General features: G+C 36.7%; 1 protein-coding gene across 1 annotated transcript in view; it reads left to right on the top strand.

The window, feature by feature from the left end:
• SMIM14 (small integral membrane protein 14) overlaps nucleotides 1–25,191 on the top strand; it is a 36,019-nt gene extending 10,828 nt beyond the window's left edge. Inside the window, exons 2-5 of the mRNA XM_021533192.3 lie at nucleotides 4,134–4,244; nucleotides 16,115–16,163; nucleotides 23,468–23,616; nucleotides 24,583–25,191. Of these exons, the coding sequence (XP_021388867.1) occupies nucleotides 4,170–4,244; nucleotides 16,115–16,163; nucleotides 23,468–23,616; nucleotides 24,583–24,615 (306 nt within the window). The 5' untranslated portion in view covers nucleotides 4,134–4,169 and the 3' untranslated portion in view covers nucleotides 24,616–25,191. The remainder of the gene's footprint in view (nucleotides 1–4,133; nucleotides 4,245–16,114; nucleotides 16,164–23,467; nucleotides 23,617–24,582) is intronic.
• Nucleotides 25,192–25,410: the final 219 nt, after the last annotated feature.

The following is a 25,410-nucleotide window of genomic DNA, read 5'->3' as shown; positions in this document are numbered from 1 at the left end:
ATTATTACAGTGGAGTAAGGCAGAGTATAATTTCTGTCTCCCTGAGCTCACCAGGTGCATGCTGTTTACTCAGGAATGGTGTTGCAGAATTGGGAAATAATGTATAGTCATTGCAATAATTCAAAATACAGAACAGTCTCTAGGGATGACACCCACCCCCCCCCCTCCACCCCAGCCAGATTGTAGCCATATAGATTGTGGAATTGATAGTAGGATGTATAAAATATAACACACTGCTGTAGGGCTGGGAGTGGGGAAGATAATTTAAAAAACAATTTACAATAGTTACTATAACTGAGAATGCTATTTTTTATATCATGAGAGACTAGAAATATTTTCCATATGGCTTCACTGGCTACAATTTCAAATAGATACTCAAGTCAAAAAGTAGTGAGAGACTTTTATTTCTGACTTAAATCATCAGAGACCATCCTCCACTTTACTCCTGAATTATAGTAATTCAAACTCCAACCACAGTATTTTAATTTGAGAAGTTCTGTTTATGATTACCTCTGTGGGCCTCTTTACAATGGAATGGTCATATTGACTCTCTGATGGTACATCATATTTGTTCTTGTTTACTAATTCTCTCCTTTATTGTGCTCTCTATCGTTTTGCTAGTCTGGAGGCCATAATAGATATCTTTTCAGCTGTTATCATAGAGAGCTTTGGCATATTTCCTGACCATGTCTTCCACCTGTTTGTAAACGCTGCAATTTAAATACTGTGCAAGCAGAATTATGGCTGACCCAAAATATGGTAATCTTGAGTTGCATAAAAGACATTGCCAGTCAGAGGACTTGCAGGTATTTGACATCATAGCCTTACCAATTGCTGTGGTCCTACCAGCTGATATAAACCAACTCTGTCAACTCCAAGTAAAACAAGGTGATGATAAACAGAAAAACATAGTGGAAAAAATAAGTAAAGGAAAGCTACTAGCATTTTATTTGTTTCTCCAAGTCAGGAGGAAAAGAATAGAGCACATACTCCCATTTTCTGTGATAGATTGTGTGTAGAATGACTGTATTTGCAAAAGGTGGAGAGCTTGTGTGACTCACAACAGAGAGGTCAGAGCTGAGCAGTGCAAGTTAGCTGCTGACGTGAGATCAGACAATTGCAAGTACCGGGAGGCAGGCAGGAAGCATGCTGCAATTCTGGAACAGGATTTTGATACAAACAGGCTGCCTAAGGAGCCAAGAAATCCTGCTTTGTGGTACAGAAAAATACTAGTCTCTTAAGCAGGGTCACAAAAGGCTGATAAAATCTTAAGATCTGATTACAGAGCTTCGTACTTTATGCATTTGAGGTGTGTTACAAATAACAGCTAATTCAAGAATATTTTAAAAAGAACTAAAGACAGTGTCATTTTGCAAGTGAAAATCATCTTATAGTATAGAATGTTTCTCTCTTCTTTATAATTGGGCAGACATGTATCAAATCTCTGTTTCTTTCCGTTCAATCAAAAAATAATTGCAGAAAGGAGAATTATTTACCTGCATTTTAAGCATATTAAAATAACCCAATTTTAGCATCTTTTTTTAGGGGAAAACCTGGTGCCGTTCCCAAAATACACTATTTGGTTCTTTGCCAATGAAGGAGTTTGTAAGAAGCTTGGAGGGTAAAAAAGCATGATTTGTTTCAGCATTATGTGAAGGTGTGGAAGCTTTAAGAGATCTTTTGTTCAAAGTTTGGATGGCACTTTACTTGGTGATATGTCTTGTGCTTTCTTTAGCTCATTGAGGTAATTTGTCATGTACAGGTGCCTTGGGATAAAACTCTTTTTAGTTCCCCTCCACTTAGATTTATAATGTTGTATGACAGATTAACTTTTTCCATTTATTGTCTAATTTTTTTCACTTCTATGCAGAGAATGTTAGCCTGGTTTTATCAGTGGTGACTCTTACTAAGTGTTTGGTTTCTTTGGTCCTCTACAATATGAACACTTGTCTGTTAATTGCTAACAATTAGCAATTAGAGGTCATTATTATGACCTCTAAATTATTTCAAGTTACAATTAAATACTTTTTTGCAATTTCACTTGTTCAAATACCTTCTTGTGGATGTCAGCATTATATCCAGAGAAGCTATTTTGCACCATTTAGTAATCAGCACTTTTTTTCTGTTCCTTATCCTAAGATAGATTTAGAAAGGCTCCTCTGCTTGGTGGGGTATATTATTCAGGGAGACTGCGTAGTTTAAAAATTTCTTATATTGCTATCATGTGGTTCTGAAATAACTTCATGAAAGTTAGAGTAGTAGCCTTACAATAATTCTTAAAAATAATTATTAGATCATCATCTCTGATCTCCTGTGTATTGGAGGACATTATATCTGAATGTGGGTGCCTCTGTACTATACTCAGTAACCTGCATTTTATTGAAGCATATCTGAATGTACTGAGTGGTAGGAAATCCACAGCTTCTTGGGCAGTTTGTTGCACCCATCAGTTACTGTGATGGTAAAAATGTATGCCTTGCTTTTCTTTTCAATCTGGTTCATTACAGCTTCCAATTACAAGTTCTTGATTACCTCTTCAGTGAAAAATACAATACTTGGGCCTGGGTTTATTTTCAAAGGTACTTGCATGCTACATAGTCAAGTCATCGCTCAGTCATCTTCTTACTACATAGCCAGATCATGCTTTCTTAGTATCTAGGCAAAAAGAATTTCCTCCATCACTTCAATTTTTGTTTTCCTTTTTCAGTTTTCTTTTTAAAAAGTGGAAACCCTAACAGGTTAAGGGTATTGACGTTCAAACTTCATAATTAAGACAGATATCTCTCAGTTTCTTTTACTCTCTCTCTCTTCACCGTGGTAAAGTTTTATTCAGAGGAATAGTAGGAACTAACAAAGGAAGGACTTCTGAAATTCATTTGCGTTTTTCTCCCCACAAGAGGATAGAACTGTAGCAGTGTTATACTTTTCTTCTGTTGAATTAAGATGTCTTAGAGACATATAGGTTATTCCTCTTTCTTCTAGTGACACTGAAACATTAAAATGCTCATGTGTGATCAACACTCTAAGTGTGTATTTTAGCATTTTAATGTTTATAGGCAGTGACTGCAGAACATATCTGTTGATTCAGCACACCCTTATCCAATGACTGATACCTTCATAAAGTACTTGTTTTAGGAATTGAGAGGTTGACCTGCGCTGTGCTGCTGTGTTTGTCTGTTTGCAAGCTTGCCAGTTGTTTCACATCAGAGCCTGAGTGCATGCAACACTTACACATTCTGAATACAACTTTATGGATGGCAAGTGAAAAATATTTCTTAAGTACGGTTTTGCAGAACTACCTAATACATCCTGAGAGTCCTCATTTGAGAGAAATCAATCCCAGATTTGACCACAAGGGTAGAAATGCCCTGCAGTCTGCTGCACAGTTTGACCCTCAATTAAATCACTGAACAGTTATTTGTAAATAGGAAACATACATTTGAACAGCCTGACATGTCTGGTATAAGTGGTTTTAGCAGATGAGTAACCTAGAATTGATTTCTTACCATGTCCATTACAGCTTCTTTGAACATTCTGTATTGCTAAGTGATTAACCTACTTCTTTGATCTGAAATTAGTGTGCATAGCTCCATTTTTAAAGTGTTTCCAAGTACATTCACTTTTGTACCCCAGCTGCTTGCTTTCATTATACAACAAAAATGATTGTTTCCTTTAGCAAAAAATTTTCTGAGTTTTAAATTATTTTCCTGTACATTGATCTGGAGGGAGAATGCCAGCAGTTTATTAGGATTTAAGAGTACAAGTTCCCCTGACCTTTCAATTTGTATATGTACACTTAGAGTCCCACTGCGCAGATGAGAGACAAGAATTTAATCTTTGTGCTTCATGTTTGTTAGGATGTATTTCATTTTGGTATGTGAGAAAACCCAGGGGAGACACACACAGTCTTACCAAAAAAAAAATTGTGTGAGACAGTGTTTTCAACAACATAAAAATGTAACTGTACATACCAGACTTCTTCATTCATACTGCCAAAGGAATAATAGGATTACCCTGCTTTGTTTTGCTTTTTCACCCTGGCACTAAATGAACTGAAACTTGATGTGTGAGTCTCTGGAAAATAAGGTCAGTTGAAAAAGAGTTCATTGTCCTTTTATTCTTATTCTTCTTAGGTGTTCCCAAACAAGTTCAGGTTTATCCAGAGAGCCATGGCAGAAGGTGGATTTGATCCCTGTGAATGCATTTGCTCACATGAGCATGCAATGAGAAGACTGATTAATCTGGTAAGGATAACATGAGGATATTTGGAAGGGTGGTTATTCAGACATTACTTCAGCTCTTGCAGATTTGCAATTACTGGTGCTTTTGATTCTGCTTATTCAGTAGCATGTACAGTTAGAATCTGTGTATCCAACTTTCTGATGAGCTTTTGAAGAGTCAATACAAATTATAGCTTTCTTTTTATTTCCCAGAGCTGCATTTTGACAGCATTGACACTGTTTCTGTTGAAATGTTTCTTTTATATGCCTTTTTTTCAGTCTGCATAAAACCAAAGAAGCTACCCAGCAAAATCTTTGTGATCAAGGTAGTTCCACATATAATACGTTGAACATACTCATATGACAGGATAATTATGTCTAAATTTTTAAAAGTACTCTCTAAAAGCTTCTGAATTTGAGAATCCAGTGATTTTGAGTTTTGAATGCTGTTTCTTGCCATGTCATTGATAGGTTCAGCAACTTCAAGTTATGTACATTGCTCTAACTGTAAAATGTTTCTTTGTTTCTGTATTGAACTTAGTTCAATGTCTATTGAAAAATAAGCTACAAAGTGCTTCTTTTTTTTTCCTAAGTATATGTATTTTAAAATAACATTAACAATTATGAACTGTGAGCAATTAGGTGAATTTGATTACAACTCTAATTTGGTTAAATCCTTGTTAAGATTACAGTATACATCAACTTCATTTGATGTACTTCCCCTTATTGATGTTCATATATTTGTTTTTATCACATTTTCTTTCTTAGGGCCTAAATTAATGTCATTTTAAGTTACTGAGTATATTAACTGTTCAAGGCAATTATGTGTGAAGAAGATTCTCTCTAGGATCAGGCTCTTCTTTAAGAGGTTTCTTAACAGTATTTTGGCAAGGTGCTGCTGACACATAGGTGCAGAAAATTGAGGCTTCTGTGGAGAATAGTTGTACTTTCTGTGGAGCCTTTACATCAGGCCTAGCCATCCTAGCTCATGCTTCCCAGCTAGAGGCACAATTTCAAAATCTTCTGTGTTCTTTTCCAAGAAGGATTTTCTTTTTATCTTCAACACGATAGTTGGGCCATATCACAGTTTTGTTGATTATGAACCTTGAGGCCTCTGAACACATGCTAAAGTCATGAGAAATGAACCCCCCCAGAGCCAAGTTCAGAAGCTGGGACGAAGAAAGGAGGATGCATGTTTGCTGCCCTTGCTCCTCAGGCTTGTCAGATGCAAATTTAAACTGGCACGGTTCAGAATTTTCATCCCCATTCAGCATTTTTGAATCTTTTTGGTATTTTGCTAGAAGATACTGACAGGCAATGGCATTGGTCAGCCAGTTCTCTTTGTTGTGGCTGGAGGATTCTAGTTATGAACAATGTAAGTGAGTTCTGTCCAAAGTTGGAAGAAATGCCACAAATGTCTGTGAGGTTTTGTTCCTGGGCTGCTCCAGGCAGTGTGAGGTGGGTAAGAATGGATCATTTGGAGGAACACTAGTTCCTGTGTTATGAATGTGAGCAGAGCCCATATAGGTACATGCTCTTGGGCAGTCACCAAGAGCAGTGTAACAGTGTTGTGTAGCTGCAAGAATGGAGTTTATTGCTCAGTATCCAAAAAGATACCTTCCAAAAAGATCATACCAATTAGCACTTGAAACTGTGAGGAGTAAAGGGAAATTCCAGATTTCATCTCTCCAAAAAGCAAAGCAGATGCTCCTAAATATTTATAAGACCAAATCACTAGCTAGGATAATTTAGCAGAATCTAGAAAAGTGTCAGAAGTCTCAGTCAGCAGCCAGACTATCCTCAAGTAACCTGTTGTATGATCTCAGCAGGAGACTTGCTAAGCCATTTTTGCATCTGTAACTTGTATGCTTCAGTAAGAGTTTGCCTTCTAAGCTGCTTTTTTGTCACTCAGTCTTACACAACATAAGCAAACACAAGTTTTACTATTTGTGCTAAAAAGAACACGTGGACATTGGTTGTCAAAACTGCTGAACCCCACAAATCCTAATGGAGACTGGTGCACACTACCTCTAAAAGTTGGATCCTTGAAAACCTAACTTCAAAATAATTTTGATAAACTAAGCTAAGTGATCTGTTCAGACTCTGGGTGAGAAAAAGATATCCAAACACGCTGTGTACCCAGAATGGTTCCCTATATGTATTTAATTGTTGATGCTTTTTAATATAGATAGGTATAAAAACACACCAGAGTACATTTAAATGGTGTTAAAGCTGGCAGTACTAGATAGGATTTTGGAGCAAATTGTATAACAAGGTGTTTGCAATTATCTCCAAACTGAGCACTGTAACTGCAGAAGTTGAGAGAACCAAATTTAACAGAATTATAATGTAATTTATAGGAGGTGCCCAAGTGTGAAAATGTTACTTTTAGTGTCTTTCAATCCAGTAATGACATTGTGCAAAAACCCCATGACTGATTGTAGACTTTTTAAAAATTGTGATTGACTTAAACTAATTTTTACACACTAATTTGTTTATACCTATCTAGACCAACACTGATAAGAATTCCAATACTCATAAGAATTAAGGCTTCTGCTAATAAAAAAGTTATGATATATTAATTTGTGACAATTATGTGTAGAGTTAGCATATTAAAATTCACAGGATTTCTGTTAGAATTAACTATACAGGAGATTTGAATAACACTGCTATTCCAAAATCAGGAGGTCAAGAAGTCTGCCTCTAGAACCTGAAGTTCTTGTTTTAATTTCCAATAATTTTAACTTCTAGTTTAATAGGTATATTTACTTCAACACTCTAATGATGTGTTTGTGGCATTCAAAGTTTAATTTGTGGTTGAATACATTACTTTGGGGGTTTTATATAGCATATAATTTAAACCTCTATTTGAAATGCAGACTTCAGTTCATCTCATATTACAATTAATGCTTATACAATGAAAAAAGAAAAGCTATTGTCATTTAAACTCTTCTTGTTCTCTGTTGTTAGCAACACCACAGAAAATTAAAAACAAGAAAGCTGTTAAAAAATCCATCTTTTACTTAGTTATGTGGCTTGGTTGTTTATCTGTCTTTCATTTTCTTTGACTAAGCAGGGCTTTGTTTTGTTGGGATCTTTCCTTCTTAATTCGCAATACCACGAAGATTTTATAGTCAGTGAACTGTCTATCTCTAATATGCATAATATTTTAAAAGATATTTTGCTGCTTATTACGTTAACTTGGAGATATGTTTCATACACTGAGTTCTTAAAATGTATGTGTACATGCTTAAGTGGAATTGAATTATTTAATGCTGAATGTTCTATCATTTTCCTGAAGTGAATTTTTCAGGGTTCTCCTTAATGTCAAAATATTAATATTTCACACATGTAAGTTTCTGTAGTATGGCCACTGTAAATAATAAGCAGATATTATGATCTCCAAATATTCCTAGGAAACATCAGAAATGTAAAATTTTTGGCTATGACTTCAAAAATATAATTTCTAATATGTAATACCCATGGCACCATGTGTTAGGATTTGGTGGTGTTGTGTAATAACAATTTGCCTATTATACATTGGGTTCACTATTTACTCTGTGGATATAGCAGTTAATTGGGACTTCCATAAGAGGAAGTAAGCACAGAAGAAAAATATCACATGATTTTCCATCCTCTGCAGATGCACGAGAATTGTCAAAAGACAATGACAGATTTGTTAGCTTGCATGACTTTATCTCCAATTCAGTCTCCTCCATCTGCAAAAGTTATTTTGGCAAGAAGAGCCAAAGTTCAAGAATGAGGAACAATAAATGACAGCAAGTTGCTTTACTGCGAGGAATCTGTAAAACAAGGGGATGGTTGTTTGAAAGAATCACGATGAAGGACATTCTGTGTACCCAGAGGAAATGGTTCCTGTCTTAGTTTTAGCAAAAGACAGCAAATCCCTAGATGAGAATGATGTTGTATTTAAACCTTTTTATTGCCTCTTTTTTCACTTACTTTGTAGTACAAAAATCTGATTCCCTTATGTTACTCCTCTGGATATTGATGCTCTCTGAGTAGGTATGGCTGATCTTGGCCCAAGGGTCAGTTCAAGTTTGAAAACTAGACTGAAAACACAGTTTATGTGGTGGTGAGGAATAATCATACATAGAGCATCTTCCATCAAGAGTGAAATCTGCTTATGACTGCTTAGAGTGGCCAGAAATGTCCAAGCCAGTCACACACATGACTTTGTGCCAAGTAAACATCCTTTTTCTGTCTCCTTCTGGTACAGTATTATTTGATTTACAAAAACTGACTTCAGAATTTTCTCATACTAGTTTTTACAAAAATGAGTGGTATGTTTTTTCACCCAAAATATTCCTAATTCTATAATGTAAAAGGAGTCATTTTGATAAACTGCCAACAGTTCTACTTAAAAACCACTGTGGAAATTACAGTGGTTTTGTTTTTTGTCCTTCGGTAGCTAATTGCAAAGTAATGGTCCATGCTTAGTTATGTTGCTATATCAAAACTTCAGGGGATAGAGAGCAAATAATTTTTTATTTTTATCTCTCTTGGAATATGATTTGTCACTAGATTTTTACAGCAAATGTTGCAAATTCTCAAACTATTTGAACATAATTGGTTCAAAAACTCTTTTTGTCAATCAAGTTTCCACATAATTCTCTTGACCAGGTCATTTTAGAGTCTTACTGTTTCAAACTGGCATAGTCTGAGATAGTATCCAGCCACAAGTCTTGGCTGAAGGAGCCTTCATGTAAACAGCACAAAATAAAAACAGATGACTAAAATAGATGTGTGCTGCAAATGGTTGAAAAGCTCTCAAGATGTTAGCACAGCTAAGCCCAACTTAAATAGTCAGCAAATGTGACTTTCCCTACTGATGGAGGCTTTTAGTGAAAGCACACCAGAGCTATACCAAATGCATTTTTATAATTTAAAATATCCTTCAAATATGAAGGTTGTCCTGGAGACTTCTTACACATGTTCCATGGTGTTTGCCTTCTTTTTTGTATATATAGCAGGTGCTACTTCTTCTAGTCTGTAGTTTGTAGCCAAGCATCCCAAGAGCAGGAAAATGCATTTTGTTCTCACTTGGCCCTTTTGTTCTCTGCATTCAAGCTGATTCAAAGAAAGCCTTTCCCAACAGCTGAACTTTAGGTTGTTCATTAGGACAGAGAAGCTGTCATTCTTCAGAGGTGCAGGGGAAAAGACTTCATGCACCTGCTTAGACACCAGCCCAAAAGAATAAGACACAGGGTTGGAGTGGCAGAGGGTAAGACTGTACTTGAGTGCTCTTACTCCACTGTCTTCCATTTTCCTGCCTTTCACTGTGTGCTCAAGGTACAGGTGTTGCACAGGCTAAGGCCATAAAACTGTATTACAGAATTCATGTACTGCCAATGCATGTCATAACCTAGAATCTAATTCTACTTCAAGCAGTGCAAATGGAGACTAATTTCTAGACATGTTAGAAAAGAAAAAAGTTGTGAAAAGTGGTGTCCACTTGGGTCTCTAATGGGTTGGGAATCAGGACTTCCTGAACATGTCTGTCATTCTTTACATTTCCCATTCCTGAGCTTTGTAGTATGCTTGAAAGTGCTCTTTCTTAACCAATACTTATTTGGGGAAAAAGAAAAAAAAAAAAAAAAAAAGGAAAATCTCAGTCACACCTCATGATCATCTCAAGGCATGCATAGTGTATTACAAGTAGTGTAAAACATCATTCACTGAAAATTACATCAGCTTGATATTCCAGAAATAATTAATAGGTATAACCTGTACTATGAACGACTGAACTCTGATGATCAGAGGTGTGTTATGGCCATCTCTTTTGAAGAAAAAGGAGAAAATCGTGCTTTTTTATTCAGGCCTCAAGTAATCAATACTTAGAGAAAACTGTAGTTTGGATCTGGGAGTTCTAATGTGGGAGTACACTTTTCTTTTGCTAATATGCATCATTTGGAGAAGATACTCAACTGTTTGTCCAAAAGCCTATACCTATTTTGGTTTTACATTTTAGATATAAGTTTGCAAATGTCCTCTGTGGAGATACGTATGTTGTTTGTGCACATTTTCAAATGCCTCTGTTTAATATTCTGCCTTGTGTATTTGTTGTCTAGTATTTCACATAGACAGAGATGCTGTGAGCTCCTTGTAATGGCCCTCATCATCATCATCCTGTTTCATCCTCTTTTCACTGTTTATTCATTCTGCCTTGCATTCAGTAAAAGGAGGATGTCATTGATCCCATAGGTCAGCAAAATTATAAAATGAAGTACCAGTAAAGCAGGCAATGTAGGAAAGCGAGGGAAGTGTGAGAAAGGAATATCTATATGACACCAAGGTGAAACCACAATCCCAGAACAAATGAAAAAATGAAGAGAAGAATGTGTTTGTGTCCAGATCAGGGCTCCAGATTGCAGTGGTCTCTGGGACTTCTGATGCATCTTCCTCCATAAAATGTTATATATTTCAATATGAAAGTTAATGTTCTCCTTCTGTCATTACTGGCCAATTATTCTGGGTCTTAAAAGTTGGTTTGTAATCTAGAAATAGTAAATTGAAATGCAGCAACCATCCTTCTCTCTCACTTGCAATTGGAGAGAAAATTACTTGCCACCTCACAGGACTAGGCTCTATATTTTTATTGCAGACTGTTATTCTGTCCTTGTATGAACAATCATTTACCCTAATTCTGCATATACTCATAGAAGATGAAGGAGTAGGGAGGGCACTGTTCACTTTTTCCTTGTTTGTTCCTCTAAGAGAAGCTAATGTAGTTTAAGAGACAGTTAAATTCCATCAGTGCGCCACTTTTCCTCTTATTTCTCTTTGCCAGCTTGTAGCAGAATAATGCATATAGGTGTTATTTGGCAATTTATTTATCGTGTTGTTTACTAGATTGTTTTTGCAGTTTGGAGGAAACAGACATGGCTGCCAACAAAGCTTAAACAATGATTCCATTACTCAGAAGCATGAGAATGCAACCAGGAGTATGCCATTGTGTTGTTATCTTCTGGCATTGTTGGAGAGCAAAAGCAGAGCTTCCAGCTGGTCTAAATAGCAAAAGAGTATTTTCACAAGGGATCATAATTTGTCCTTGTTATCACCTAAAATTTTCTATCAACAGTCTTTGATTCCATTTTAAATTTACTTGTATTCATGGAATAAGTCACAATATCAATTTAGTTATTTGCCTTCCTGCTTAACTATTCTTTTCATTCCCACCATTATCTGTTTTTGCTCTCTATCTTTCTACCTGTTTCATTTTTTCTTTCACACATCACAGTTTCTTGTATGGAGGTCTTTTCCTGACCTGTCTCATGAACTTACTAATTTTTCATTTCTGTATTTTCTGAGGACTTATTTCTGCTTTGAACAGACAAAACAGTTACTCTAAAATGTAGTTATTTTATTTGTCTCTACATAAATAATATACTAATAGTATACTTTTGCCTCATCTACCATTCACACTAGAGTGCATTGATGGTTGCACTTTGTTTCTGCCGTGAGTCCTGTTGTTCTTGTTTCATTACCTCTTTAGTACACCATTTCCGGAGTTGGAAAGTGCTTTTGGACAGGAATTATGCTGCTATTTCTCCTGAAAAATGACAAACTGGTGAGCTGTCTGATCATTGGTATCTTCCTCATATTTGTATGCTCTGTCTTTTTTTTAACTCTTAAATAATATATATAACTCTCAAGACAACGTGTTCACACTGGATAGAAACCCTGAATCTTTTTTTCAGGTAATATGCTATTGACTTTAATATGAAAAAAAAGTTGTCTGAGCAGAGATTGCAGGATGAGTCCCAGAGATTGAGAGACTGTTGAACTCTGGCATAGTAAACTTTGAAAATTCACCTGAAGACGTTCACTAAACTCCTCTGAAGAGGAAGCAGAGGATTGCAGAAAGAACTGTTTACTATATAGGTGGACAGTGTGCATTTCATTCTCCACAGCAGGTATCTGTGATGAGCAGTGCAAAGTAGCTGAACTTTTTTCAAGGAAGACTGAAATTGTCCTAGTGGCTGAGGTCCCTGTGTTAGAAAAACAAGTTCTCTGTTTAGCTGATGAAACTGTTTTCACTGGGCTTACTATTTCACTTGGACTTCAGTGATTTTGTGGAGCAGCTAAAATGCAGTAAAAGTTCACACTGTTTTCACCACACAGTGGCATGTTTGTGTGCACATGAAAAAAAGAAACAACAAAACTTTACTTAATATGATGACTTCCCATAAGAGTTTTCAGAGGCCAATAGCAGTGTCCCTTTACTGTGGCTGTTCATGTTTTGTTCACAGCTGGGGATTGTAAAAGTGGAAACTCTCATTGCTAAAAACTGTTCAGACTCCTACCATAACATGGCATCTGTTGAAAGAGGAACAGCAGGACACAGGTTTCAGGTGTGCTTGATGGGTGGATGCTGTTGATCCACAAGATGGCATGTTAAATTGTCCTTGGCTCAAAGGAGCAGGATCTAAACACTGTTGTGTTAGCGTGAACTGGGGCTAAAAGCTGTATATTTTGGAAAAGGAAAAAAAAGGAAGAACAATTTCAAATTGGAGCTAGGAGCCATTTGAAATGTACCCTTTTTATTTTTGCAATGCAGAATTTCAGTGTCATGGGAAAGGAGTGAGGAAGAGCCCTTTTCTATTACCACTGAAAGTAACTTGGTTTCTTCTTTTTTCTTGGTATTGTATTGAGTTTACATTCATAATATGTCACTAAGTGGGCACTGATTTGCTGTGATTCTGCCACTACTACCTCTTCCAGGAACTTATCAGGGGTTTAATGGAAACCAAATATTCCTATTGACCAAGAGTTCTTATGGCTTGGGGATTATTAGTTTAAATTACTTTAACTTAGGCAATTCAAGACTTTAAATATATTTGAAAGTTCCCAGTTGTATTTTAAATAATATATGCTTGTAATTAATATTTTTACTTTTATTTTTTCAAGTTTGTACTGTACTAAAACTGTAAATTTTGGATTCTTTTTAGCTCTCTTCTAGCTTTCATGCTATTTACAACTTGTGTTTACTTCATTTTGGACAATAAAAAAAAGTAATTAATTGTTTAGCTCAAGTGTACTAAGCCATTTATTCTATTTAAATGACAAACAGCACAGAGAATGTTAAAACTCAGATATAATACTTTTATTTAAATTTATTAAAATAATATAAATATTTTTGTAACATTTTTCATTTTCATTTTTCTCTTCTTTTGTTGAATATGCCTTCATGTTTCACTTGACTAATTTTTGTGTTCTTCTTAAGGGACTGTTTTAGAATATATGGAAAAAGATGAAAAGGCTGTTGATGGCTTTAGTAGATGTTAGATCAGACAGTCAGATATTAATCTTTCACTGAACTCACACTTTCAGCCACACAAGGATCTCTGAAGTATTAATAAAATCAAAATAATTGCTAATAAGTATCTAGGAGTTAATGTATTTGAAGAATTACTTCTCTGTTCAAATTTTTCTCATCTGCTCTGTAGTGTTCCCAGTCTTAAAAACACTGAGTGTATTTGAAGTCTTTTTGAGGGTTTTGTTGAGAACAGATGAAGTCTGGTTCAACTTTTTACCATTATTCCACAAACTTTCATCCAAACTTCCCCTCCACATCGGATTAGAAAAATATTAATACAAAGAACTATTTATTTCCAGTCCCTTATAATTGCTCTTTTTTCAATTGCCTTACTACTGAAAATTCAGTTTTTCCCAACAGTTGCTTATGTTCCTTAAAGGGTGTCATTGTCAAAAGAGAGCTAATTGGTAGAAGGAACATTCTTCTTTTAGCGAAAGGCATTACCTTTCCCAGCCATTGAATTTACGTAAGCGTTTCATACGTGTGCCAGAAGAGTTTCTTGTCTTTTGACTAAATGAGTGACCACAAGGAATCGGATTCATATTGGATTACACAGTGAGGGACTTGTTCACCTGAGTGAATTAAGAAAAACCTCTTTTTACTGCTGCCTGTTTTTCATGATCTGCTGTGTTTCATCCCACAAGGACAATATGCAGCTTCTCGCTGAACTGTTAAAAACAGATTTGTTACCTGGCTCAGAGAGCTATCTTAGAGCTTTAAAAAAGTTGCATTTGGACAGAGTGTGACACTTAGAATGGAGATAACTGATGGGAGATAACTGCTAGAACACCCCCAGGCAGTGTTCTATATCTAGGAAAACTAGATAAACTATATGAGGACTTGCTATTGTGGAGACAGAGGGGGATAACGAGATGCTTGTGCAATGTTTTTGATCATATATCTGTTGCCCGTTTTAATTCTGGTCATCTTTCTATGTTGAATATCTGTAAACAGTGTTTTAAGTAGGGATTATAAATTAAACCCCTCTGAGAATTAAACTGTTATAGAAACAGAAGATAATTATGTTGCTGAGCTCTCTAAAATATGAGTATTTTATAGGAATATCCGATTTTCTCAGTTCAGAAATCTTTCAAATATTTCAAATGGGTACTGTTGCTAAGATAACACCTTCCCTTTGTAAATTACTTCCAAAGTTTTAAAATAAAATGAGCTTTTATATAAGAATGGCAGAAAATACACATAGTTTGGTAGATCTTTCCCATTAGTAAGAAAGAGAAGTATTCTGCCTGAATTTCTCTCAATGTTGTTTTTAACTATAGAAATAGCTTCCAGCCTTCCAAATTCCTTCCTAAGAGACTTTTTTGTAGTTTCAGTAAATTTGCTAGTAGACCTTAATATATTAATGAAAGAAGTAATGTGATCAATCTCCAATTACATTTTTTTCCTTTTTCAAATGTGTCAGTCATTGACAATCTTTATGATAAAAGAAGGAGCTTATACTTTCCCAGATGTCTTCCTTCTTCATTTCTTCATCTGTTTCCTTGATGTGTTTTGCATAATATGATTACATAAATTAAATCAGTTATGCCAATACAAGGGGAAATGGGTTTTGTGGAAATGATGTATTTCTTACATAAAGAGCATCATCTTTTCGTCTCTTTAATATTTGTATATTTACACTGGTAATAAACAGATTAGCCTGTTGTGACAAAAAGTGCTGGTATTTGTGACACACCTGTATCATAAAACCTGTGAAAAAGCAAATGTCATTTCTAACCAAGGCAATGTAACAATTCTGTACTTGTAAAAACTTCTACTAATAATCCATGTGGTTTACCTAAGCAGAGGATAGAATCTGTTTCCACAGTGCTGCACATTAAATGCCATCCATTTATGTGATATTTGTCTTCCTTTTTTGGCTCTGTCATCTGTAAAATAGCTGTACTGATTTGCAGGTTAGCCAGTGTTGACTTTTCTTGCAGTAGGCAAGCTTACCTAGTCTGTAAATCAAATAGTCATTACAGTCACTGAAAATGTTTTAAATTTTACCCATCAGTAAAGAGAAAAAACGGTAAAATACATATTAAGACCTGCTTTAAAAAGAAAGGTGTTAGGGGGAAAAATAGCAAGTACTAAGTTTAAATGTGAACTATTAATTCAGCTTCTCTGTGCATAGCCATTATCACAGTCTGATCATTTATTGTGATGTTATCACAGAGTGTTTGAATGTTATGTGGTCTAGATAATAGTAAGATATTTTGGGATTTATAATGGGCAGGTATAGAGAGTACATCTGTATGTAATAGCTCCTATATCATTACTCATTTCTTTTCCTTGAATTTTGAAAGGTATTCAGTGGCTGAATTGGAAGCAATCACACTGTAGTCAGGTGATTTAAAGGTATTATGTAAATAGTGTTCAGAAACTATCTCCATACCTGGGATTTTTCACAAACCATAAGCCAAGTGTCATCCAGTAAAGGATCAATTATACTTGAACTTTACTCTGACAATATATTACTCTGACAATATTACAGTAAAAGCCAACCAAGACTTATTGTTAAGTGTCATGCTTTTCTTTTTCTCTGTTTCAGCTGAGACAATCCCAGTCGTACTGCACAGACACAGAATGCCTTCAGGAATGTGAGTAATTGTTCATATCAGGTTCATGGCCATAAAATGAACTGCAGTGATTAAAACACAGTCTTTGAGTGTTCTTTAAAATGCAGCAGTTGATTTAATGTTATAGGAATATATTACAATAAATCAAATACTACAGTAATAAAAATGATATGCTGGGGAGGTAATTTCTAACAATCTCTGATGAACATTTGTACATTAAAAGCAGCATTGTTGAGAATCCTGGAGGTATCAATAAACCAGCATAACTGTCAATCAGGCCCCAAGCATTACTGAATCTTACTGTTAGCCTCCAAATAGGATGATTTGGGGAATGAGAGGGGAAAATTTGGAAGGTGCTTTATTCGTCCTCCCCAGATTCAGAGCAGCCCAACCAGTGAAGACTAGATACTGGGCACAGACACACACACACATGTTCACAGCTGGGGCTGTCAGTACTGTCAGTACTGTGACCCCTCTACTCCACTGTGAGGAAATGGAGGCTCTGACACAGACCATGACTGCATCTCTGTTGATTTGGCACCTGTGTAGTTAATGAAGCAGAGGACTGATGTGTACACTTCCTTGGAATTTGCTGTGAAGTGCATCAAAAAACCTCTCCCAAACAGCGAACAGTAGTAGGTCAGTCAAACATCAGCAGAATCGACAGTGAAGCATAGCTGTGTGGAGATTATGCAGTAATGTAAGCATGCCCTGAGACACTCCCTGAGACACTCTTTGTGAGCTAGAGGGAATACTGTCAAATGTTTGCAAATAAAGGTGAAGTGGATCTCTCTTTCTTGTATCACTTTACCAGTTGAGCATGTGGACTCACCCAGCTTGAATAAGGACTGCTGTAATGCTTTGAGGGAGCAGCAAGCACCTGAGCAGTGTTCTTGTAAGCAAGAGCTGCTGGTGCCTGTATCTTTTTCAGGTCTAGGAGCAGTGCAGGCAAGGTTTCCAGCATCTTGGAGAGAGTGCATGTCTTTGTTCACTCTTATGTTCCTCCCTCTTCACTCCCCTGTAAAGCCAGTTTAGAAATGGGCATGCAGCTCAGACTTGCACTGGGCTCTGGCAGTGTGAAACAATCCCAGATTCAGTGCCATGCTGGGCTGAAGGGGAAAAACAGAGCTGCCTCAACCCCCGAGGAAAAGATGGTGTAGTGCACATGTTCTATACAGTGCTGCTGCCTTACTCTTTTTTTATGGACTTTGTAAGTTACGCTGTCTGTGACTTCTATCACTTCTCCTCTTCCAAATACACCTGTCCAAGGGCAGACTTTTTAGTCTCCCACACCTTAGACTTTTATATAGTTTTTTTAATCACAGGCATGTAGGAGAGGGAAAGAGGGAAAGATGATGGGAGACCAAATATTTTCTATATTAGAAGGAGGCACAGACAGGGTGTGGAGCTTTCTGAGTCAAAACCAACCAGGTTATTCTCACTCACGCCTTGAGAGTCTTGGATCATCATCATTTATGAAGCTTTTAGACTAAGGACTGTATTAACGAGTAAGTTCTGATATGTGTGGGCACGAAGCTTGTGGGATAGCTTTAATATTACCAAGCTATAGTACAGTGGGGATTTGCATGGTTTGCAACAAATAGCTTTCCATTCTGAGATTCTTGCAATAACTGGCTGTGCAGATGCAAGCAATTTGGCAGCAATTGTTCCAAACCAGTGGTTTGTTTCAAAAACCAAAGCAAAAATTACAGAGTAAATCTTTTCCTATGTTATTATATTGCTTAAATTTAGTTCTAGCAAAGGTATTTTTCTGCTGATGCAATGATACAGCCTGCATATTTGTCACATTACTTTGTGGTGCTTCTGTGATGCTGTGCTTGTGCCAGTCTGTAAGACCCCAGGAGTCAAAGGCAAAAATAAAGAGATTTAGCCAGGATAATCTTCTAGAGATGTTTTTAGAAACAAATTAAAATAATTCTGGGCCAATCTTCTGTCCATTGCTTCATCCTGTTTTTATGAGCTGTAAAGCACTGAACTTACATTTGAGGTGGGTCTCCTCTTCCCTAGGTCCCACAGCTCCACTTCCTGTTGACTTTGATTCCTCATTTCAGAATCTCGATATGAACAAGTTTGTTTCACTCTCACCAATTCACTCATTCCCAGAATTTGGTCTTCCTTCTGGAAGCACAGCTGGGAATGTTGTCATACACAGATTCTTAAGTTGCAAGGTTGTGGAATAACTGATGAGATTTATGTGGTTTTGTTTTGGAAGACGTCAGGGCTGGGGTTCAGCCAATGTCACAGCAACATCATGTGTTGTGCTGCTGCTACCAGCTGGAAATTTTCAGAAACACCCTCTGTTGATTCTTCTGAGCATGCTTTGTTTTTTCAACTCTTTATTTCGGTTCTTTTTTCGGAGCCATATCAAGGCAGTAGTACCAGGTTTCCCTCATTCATTTTTTTGTGTTATTATCTATAAATTCTTACTTGCAGTTATTGGCACCATTATGTCATGGTGACTTTCCTGCAGAGTTTCCTGCCAGGGTCAGGACCAGTACTTTTGGATTTAGGTATAGGAAGATATAAGCACCACTTCAACAAGTATTTGGGCACTCTACTTGATGGCTGTTCATCTGCTGGTTCTCCATCAGAGTATCTGCTGTAAGATTAAACCATGTGTCAGAGTCTGATGACTGTTCCCTCAACTTCAGTGGGTGCCTTGCAGTAAAGGTTGTAAGTTTTGAATAGGCAACACATTTAATATTCTGTTAGGATTGCTAATGCTCAGCAAATCAGAAGATCTTAGACGTTCCCTTGAAATGAGGAATAAGAGTGGTAATTCTTTTCTGAATTCTGTCTAATGCAAGTGGAGCACAGAGATTCTCTGACATGTGGCAGTTGCAACATCAGTTGCAACTAGGTTGATCCAGCCTAGGGAGGATCCCAGCTGGGACTGATCTGCTCTGATGGCTCATGGCCCTTCACAGTCAGCCTATCCTGTCAAAGGAAATGACGGGCTATTGCCTGAGTTTTTCCTGTGTTCTAGCAATTCCCAGATGTTGTGACCTCAATTTACCACATTCATATTTTCAGCACTATTCTCAGTGCTCTGCTAGGTTGTAATATGGTCAGAGATTACTGTCTCAAATGTTGTCTACTCTACTTCCAAATTTTTATGCAATTTAAAATGAATACGTATATGTGATTCATCTTGATTTGTATTCATCTAGGGCAGTCACAGCAGCCTAACCTAACAGCTTGAAATGTCTGCCAACTCTTCCCTCCCTTTTCTGGGAATTCCCTTCTCCCTTCCTCTGCTGCTCAAATCTGTTTTGACTTTCTTTGGGTTCCTTATCCCCTGCCTCTGAAAGTGTCAGCTTGCAGGCATTATCTCCTGAAGGTCCCATGGGCTCTTTGTCTTCCCTGATGATTCATTTCTAAAATACTTCATATAGTTTTATGCCTTTTCTTCACAGAACAAGCAAGGCTTAAAGCATCATGGAAAGAACACATAAGTCAGAGGCCATGCTTTTGCCTTCCTGCATGCAGATGCTTAACAGTTTTTACCAGTGGTCAATCTGTTTGTACTCCAAAGAAGATATTTCTACCATGAGAGGGCAGACAAAAAGCACCACATGGAATACACTTTTACAGTAAAAGAAATGAAATTTCTCCTCTTTCTTTAGAGTACAGCCTCACTCTGAAGGAAGCTTAGTGCAGTTTAAGGGCACTAAATTCATGTAAGGGTATTTAACATGGGCACTTAGTAGTTTTAGTATTGTATTCTTGTTATTTCATTTGCACAATCAGGAATTGGTTGACCTTTAACCTTTAAAAGATCTTTTTACCAAACTCATAATTTTAATAGCTTTTACTGCCTTCTAGAACCTCAAATGAATCTGCAAACATCTGTCACAAAGGATTTTTTTTCTACTTCACATTTCTTTCTGGGAGAAGACTAGTTTGTGTGGCCTAGTCTCTGCTTCTGTAGGAAAAGCAAGTCCAGAAACTGTATCTTGTACATGGAACAACAGATAGGATTCACCATAGTCAGTAACTCCCATGGGAGTTAATCCCACAATCTCATAAAGCTTTCTTCTGCAGAGAGATAATTCAGCCATGCTGTAAAAAAACCCAAAAAACTTCCAGGTAACCACAGGGCCAGAACTGCTCACAGGCATCATTCAGAAGTGTGTGGATAAATATGTATGCCAAACCCAGGGGACCAGATACTCTGAAAATAAAGACCTTGGGGTGGTTTCAGTGTTGCATGGAAAGGTAGCTTAGAGACTGTGTGTCATGTCTCTGTGACATGGGAATATGTACTGTTAAATTCTGTACTAGTTGGTGTGTCTGGAGCACTGGAGATTAATAACCAGATCCATCCATCAAAATTAGTGGTGGCAGGAACATTCATCTCAGACTAGGACAGTCTTCTATCGAACTAAAAATATTAGAAAATACCATTCACAGGTGCTCTTAGAGCTTTATTCTTCATGGAATCAAAACATCACTTCTAAATTACTTGCAAAAAAGTGCCAGTTACAGATAAAGGAACTGTGACTGCAAACTCTTAAAAAGATCTTTTTTTTCTGCCTGTCACCATAAATTCCATCCTGCTTGGTTTCACCTTCACTCAACTGTTCTTGATCCATAAGCTGGTTTTATCTGATTATTTTTTGATCTTAGGGATGGATGTCTTTGTAGCAAGATTGTTGTTTCCTACATAAAACTGCTTCCAGTAGCTGAAATAGCTTCCTGTCTGTATTCTTGATTTGTGATGTAAGAAAAATTGGATTCAACTCCACCTATGTGAAATTTTGCTTATTATCCTCTTCCCCATAAGAGATTAAAGTAACAGATTCTGAAATATCTCACATCCTTATTAAAGCACATGGTCATTTGTGAGAGATGTGGGTTTAACAGTTCCTTGGAAAGGGTAAACATTGTTGTGACTGTTTTAGTGTCTGGCATGCCTTGAGTCGGTAGTACAGGGCCAGTTAGATCAGCTATTGTCTTCCTTAACTTAGCTCAGAACATGTTTCAGCACATTTGGTTCCATCTAAACTGTATTACAACACAGGCTGGAAAAAACTGTCTTGCAATGAACACCTGTGGTGTTTCCCTCTGTGCTCCCTTCCCTGACCTGTAGCATGACCTGATCTGGCATCTTTTCCTTAACCACCACAGACCCTCAGTGCACTTATGTTCAGCAAAAATTCCAGAAGGCAGTCAGACTAGTCCGTTTCTGCATTGTATGGGGAATCCTGACTAACAAGACATCTGAATTTTCAGTCTTCTACCAGAAATATTTGCTAAAGCAGGTACTTAAAGCCTTCTTACTTGTTGCTGAAGGTAGTCTAGGAGTAGCTATTAATGTTGTCTGGAAGCCCCAGAACAAAGCAGTTGTTCTTTTCATGCCAAATTATATGCTAGTCTCCTGGCTAGATAAAGATTTTCCAAGATTAAAATATTGATATATGCTGCTGATAATAATAATATTTTTGTCAACAAAACTGAAGGCCTAAACTCTTACCTTCACAATTCCATATTCTTTCAAATCCAATGTGTAACAGTTTAATGAATTAAAGGCTGTAGTTTTCTTATTTATATTCTGTGCACTATGCCATCTCCTCCATATACAAAGCTCTTTATTCACTCAGATTTTCAAAAGAATTCTCACTTGTAATTGCATTGAATTCTAATAATAAAATTCCTCTACATTAGCAATGTCTTGAGTTTTGAAGTGCCTATATTTTGGACACTTGAAAGGCAAAAGCAATTTCATTTGCTTTTACATGTTAATGGCGGTGTTTGTGCTGTGAGAAGCATGAACTTCTAATGCATGGAAGTCTTTGATTCTTTGACATTTTTGAATGCATGTGATGTCAGTAAAGGATACCAGTCCAACAGCCCCAACTCATGAAGCCTTATTCCCAGAGCAGCACTGTGGAGAATGGCATAGCTGTAAGATTCCCTGCAGGGCCCCTCTGCTGTGTTATGAACAAACCCTTTCCATGGAAGAGCCTCTGCTAGCAATGCCTCCCCAGGATGATGCTGATGAGGGTGGTTCTGTGCTATCAGTGTTAACCTTCAAGAAAATTATTCCAGCAGGGTCTAAGTTATCAAGTAAATGTTAAATAAGAACACTCCAACCAATACTGAATCCAGACTTGTCTCCATAATCAGGTGATTGACATAAGACAACTTGAAAATATGACAGATACAAGTATCCCTGTGGAGTTTTCTGCATGTTAAAATGTTAATCTAGAGTAATAAAATAGAATAGCTCTTCTCTTTCTGAAGGTTACTCATTATAGCTGTATCAGTTGATCATCTAGATCATTAATGAAGATGTTAGGCCTTCAGATACTATAATAAATAAATAAATGTGAGTACCACAGGTAATTATCTGTACATGGGTTTACACTTCAGCTGACAAGATTAGTTACTGTTTGATTACTTGAAGCTATCTTTCAGAAGAGAAGTTGTTTTAAAATGTGCAGGTGTTTGCAATAGTTTCTTGACCTAAAAAGAGCAGCCATTTCCAGCCTGGAGGTATTTTCTTAAATTTATTTCTACATGTTGATGCTTCAGGCATTCTGTATGGAAATTTGGTGTAAAATTTTTATATTATGTTCCTGGGCTTCTCTTTGGAATGTATCTCTGCAGCATGTTTTCACTTCCTGCCAGATACATTGCTAGCAGAAATACCACATGATCTGGATGATCAGTCATGGAGATCTGGCATATTGACACTGAAACATCTTCAGACAAACTCTAAAGAAATAACTTAGAGTCAAGAAATTGATTACCATTTATTTGTTCCCTTCTTGCTAGAAATTAGCATGTTCTCTGTTTGGGGCCCCTAACAATGGAGCCTAAGCTTTCATCAGTTTAGTCTTACTGTTTTATTTGTTTGAGGCAAAGAAAAAAACAACAACAACAAAAAAAAAAAAAAACACATTAAAAAAAAAAAAACCAACATACATATGGGGGGTTTTCCTACATAAATATATTTTGCATCAAGTTTGATTTCTTAAAAATCAAGTTTGATTTCTTAAATGTGAAGAATGTGTTTATCATCTCCAGTTCACTAGGAGCTAATATGATTTAAGAAATATTCATGATAATTCTAAGAATGTCAGTGAAATATTATGAAATAGATTATTGTCTTTTCAAATGGGTAAGAAATGTGACAACAAAATACAGTATTACTGTCTCAAAGCCAAAATGAGGGACTAATCAGAACACTCAATTAAAAAAGATTTCAGGGATTTTTTCCTGAGATTGCATTTTTGGTTTCACTTGATGAAAAGAACTCTGTTGTTACACTAGTATAACTTGAGTTTTCTTGTCTGTAGTGCCAGGACCAAACTCTTCCAGTGACAATGGCATCAGCTTTGCCATGATAATGATGGCCTGGGTGGTGATTGCACTTGTCTTGTTCTTACTGAGACCAAGTAATCTCAGAGGATCAAACACAGTCGGAAAGCCAACCAGCCAACACAATGTAAGTACAGCTTCAAGTGCCCTGCAGGGAGATTCTATAATAGCTTAAATCTATTTTGGTGTAATACACACTTTTAATAAAAATGCGGCAAACCCCAGATGCAGGGAAGAAATTATGATGTCTGGCTCCAGATTAGAAGGCTGAAGGATAGCTTTATTAAAACTATACTATATTACATTAATATACTACTTAAACAGATACTATACTATTCTACATACTTACTTATTACTTACCTGTCTAACTAACTACAAACTTGTGACTCTCTGCTGAGAGTCCAAGACACAGCTGGATGCGATTGGTCATTGAACCCAAACAACCTTCACCAGAATCCAGTCAAGCAATCACTTCAGGTAAACAGTCTCCATACCACATTCCACATGGGGAAAACAAAGGAGCAGAGATAAAGATTTTCTCTTCTTCTCTTTGTGCTTCTCCTGAGAGACAGAATTATGTCTCTCTGTTCAGAGAATGTGAATGTCACATATACTGTCTTAAAGTAATTTTTTCCCATTTTTTTCACTGTATTTTCTCAGAACTCCATTAAAAATTAAAATGAGTTAGACTAAAGCAAAAGAAATCATGAAGGCTAGGTGGGGGATGGAGCAGGTGCAGTATCCTCTGGACACTGTCTGTCCCTGGATGAAACTGCCTCCTGCCTTCTTAGGTGAAAGGGGACAAGCACAGCTTTAAGAGAAGTCAGTAAACAAAATTACAGCATGATACTTTGACAAGAGTGGTCTTTGTCCTACATGTGTGATCATGGAAAAATCTCAATTAATACAGGAAAAAGTATAGGGTTTTGATGGTCATTTTTTCTAATTATTTTTATAGATATTGAAAAACCATGAAAGAAAACACAATATAACACTTCTGAGTTCTTCTATTGCTAAATCCTACTATGTGAAACACTGTTTCTAATTCTGTACTTGCCTTTTTCTTTTTCCTTTCCTCCTTTCTTCTCTCAAGGGACAAGAACCACCAGCCCCACCAGTGGACTAGAGCATTCGGTATTGGGAAAGTTCAGCAGCTAAAACCTTGCACGACCAAATGAACGAAGTGACCAGATTACTCCTAACCTCCACTCAATATGGTTTTTGTTTCTCATTTATATAGAGCAGAGTTATCACTTGGCAGTAATCTTCATGAACTGCTTTTAGCAACTTCAATTTTAAGTTAATTTTTGCTTTGTATGTTATTACAATTCCTGTAAGATTGTAATTTGAATAATGGTAAGGCATTGCAGGGGTGTTTTGGTTGTTACTGTGGACATTCCACTCAATCTCCTTCTGTTCCAGTGATCCTAATTTCTTTGCTGTGATTTCTGATATGCATTGAATGAAAAAGAAAATCCCAGTCCGCCTACAAGAATGGAGGGTTACTGTCCTTTCTTCAGATTGATTCATATTTCTTCTCCAGTATGCTTTGAGTGTTATATTATGGCTGGAAATACTTAGTTATGCGCTGAAAAATAGAAATTGTTTTATATTTGCCCTGGTTTCAGAGCAGCTTTTATTCTGGTCTTCAGACCACTAACACAGTTTTCAGGGTTGCTGGCAAAAGCATGGATTGTATACTGTGTGTGTGCATGCACACGTAAGTGAACGTGACAATTGCCACTGTCAAAGCTTTGATCTATATATTGGGAACTTTACACAAAAGATTACACCACCAAAAAAAGTTGATTCAGCCATTTTCATTAGTTAATTGGATGTCTTATTCAATATGTTGTGAAAAAAACATACTCTAAACCCAGGTGTGTTTATTTAGAGACTTTATCAAAGGAAGAAGGACTTG

This window comes from Lonchura striata, chromosome 4 (assembly GCF_046129695.1).
Source record: "Lonchura striata isolate bLonStr1 chromosome 4, bLonStr1.mat, whole genome shotgun sequence".
Classification (NCBI taxonomy): Eukaryota; Metazoa; Chordata; class Aves; order Passeriformes; family Estrildidae; genus Lonchura; species Lonchura striata.
Note: the sequence above shows the minus strand (reverse complement) of the source record. Positions and strands in the feature narration are given on the sequence as shown.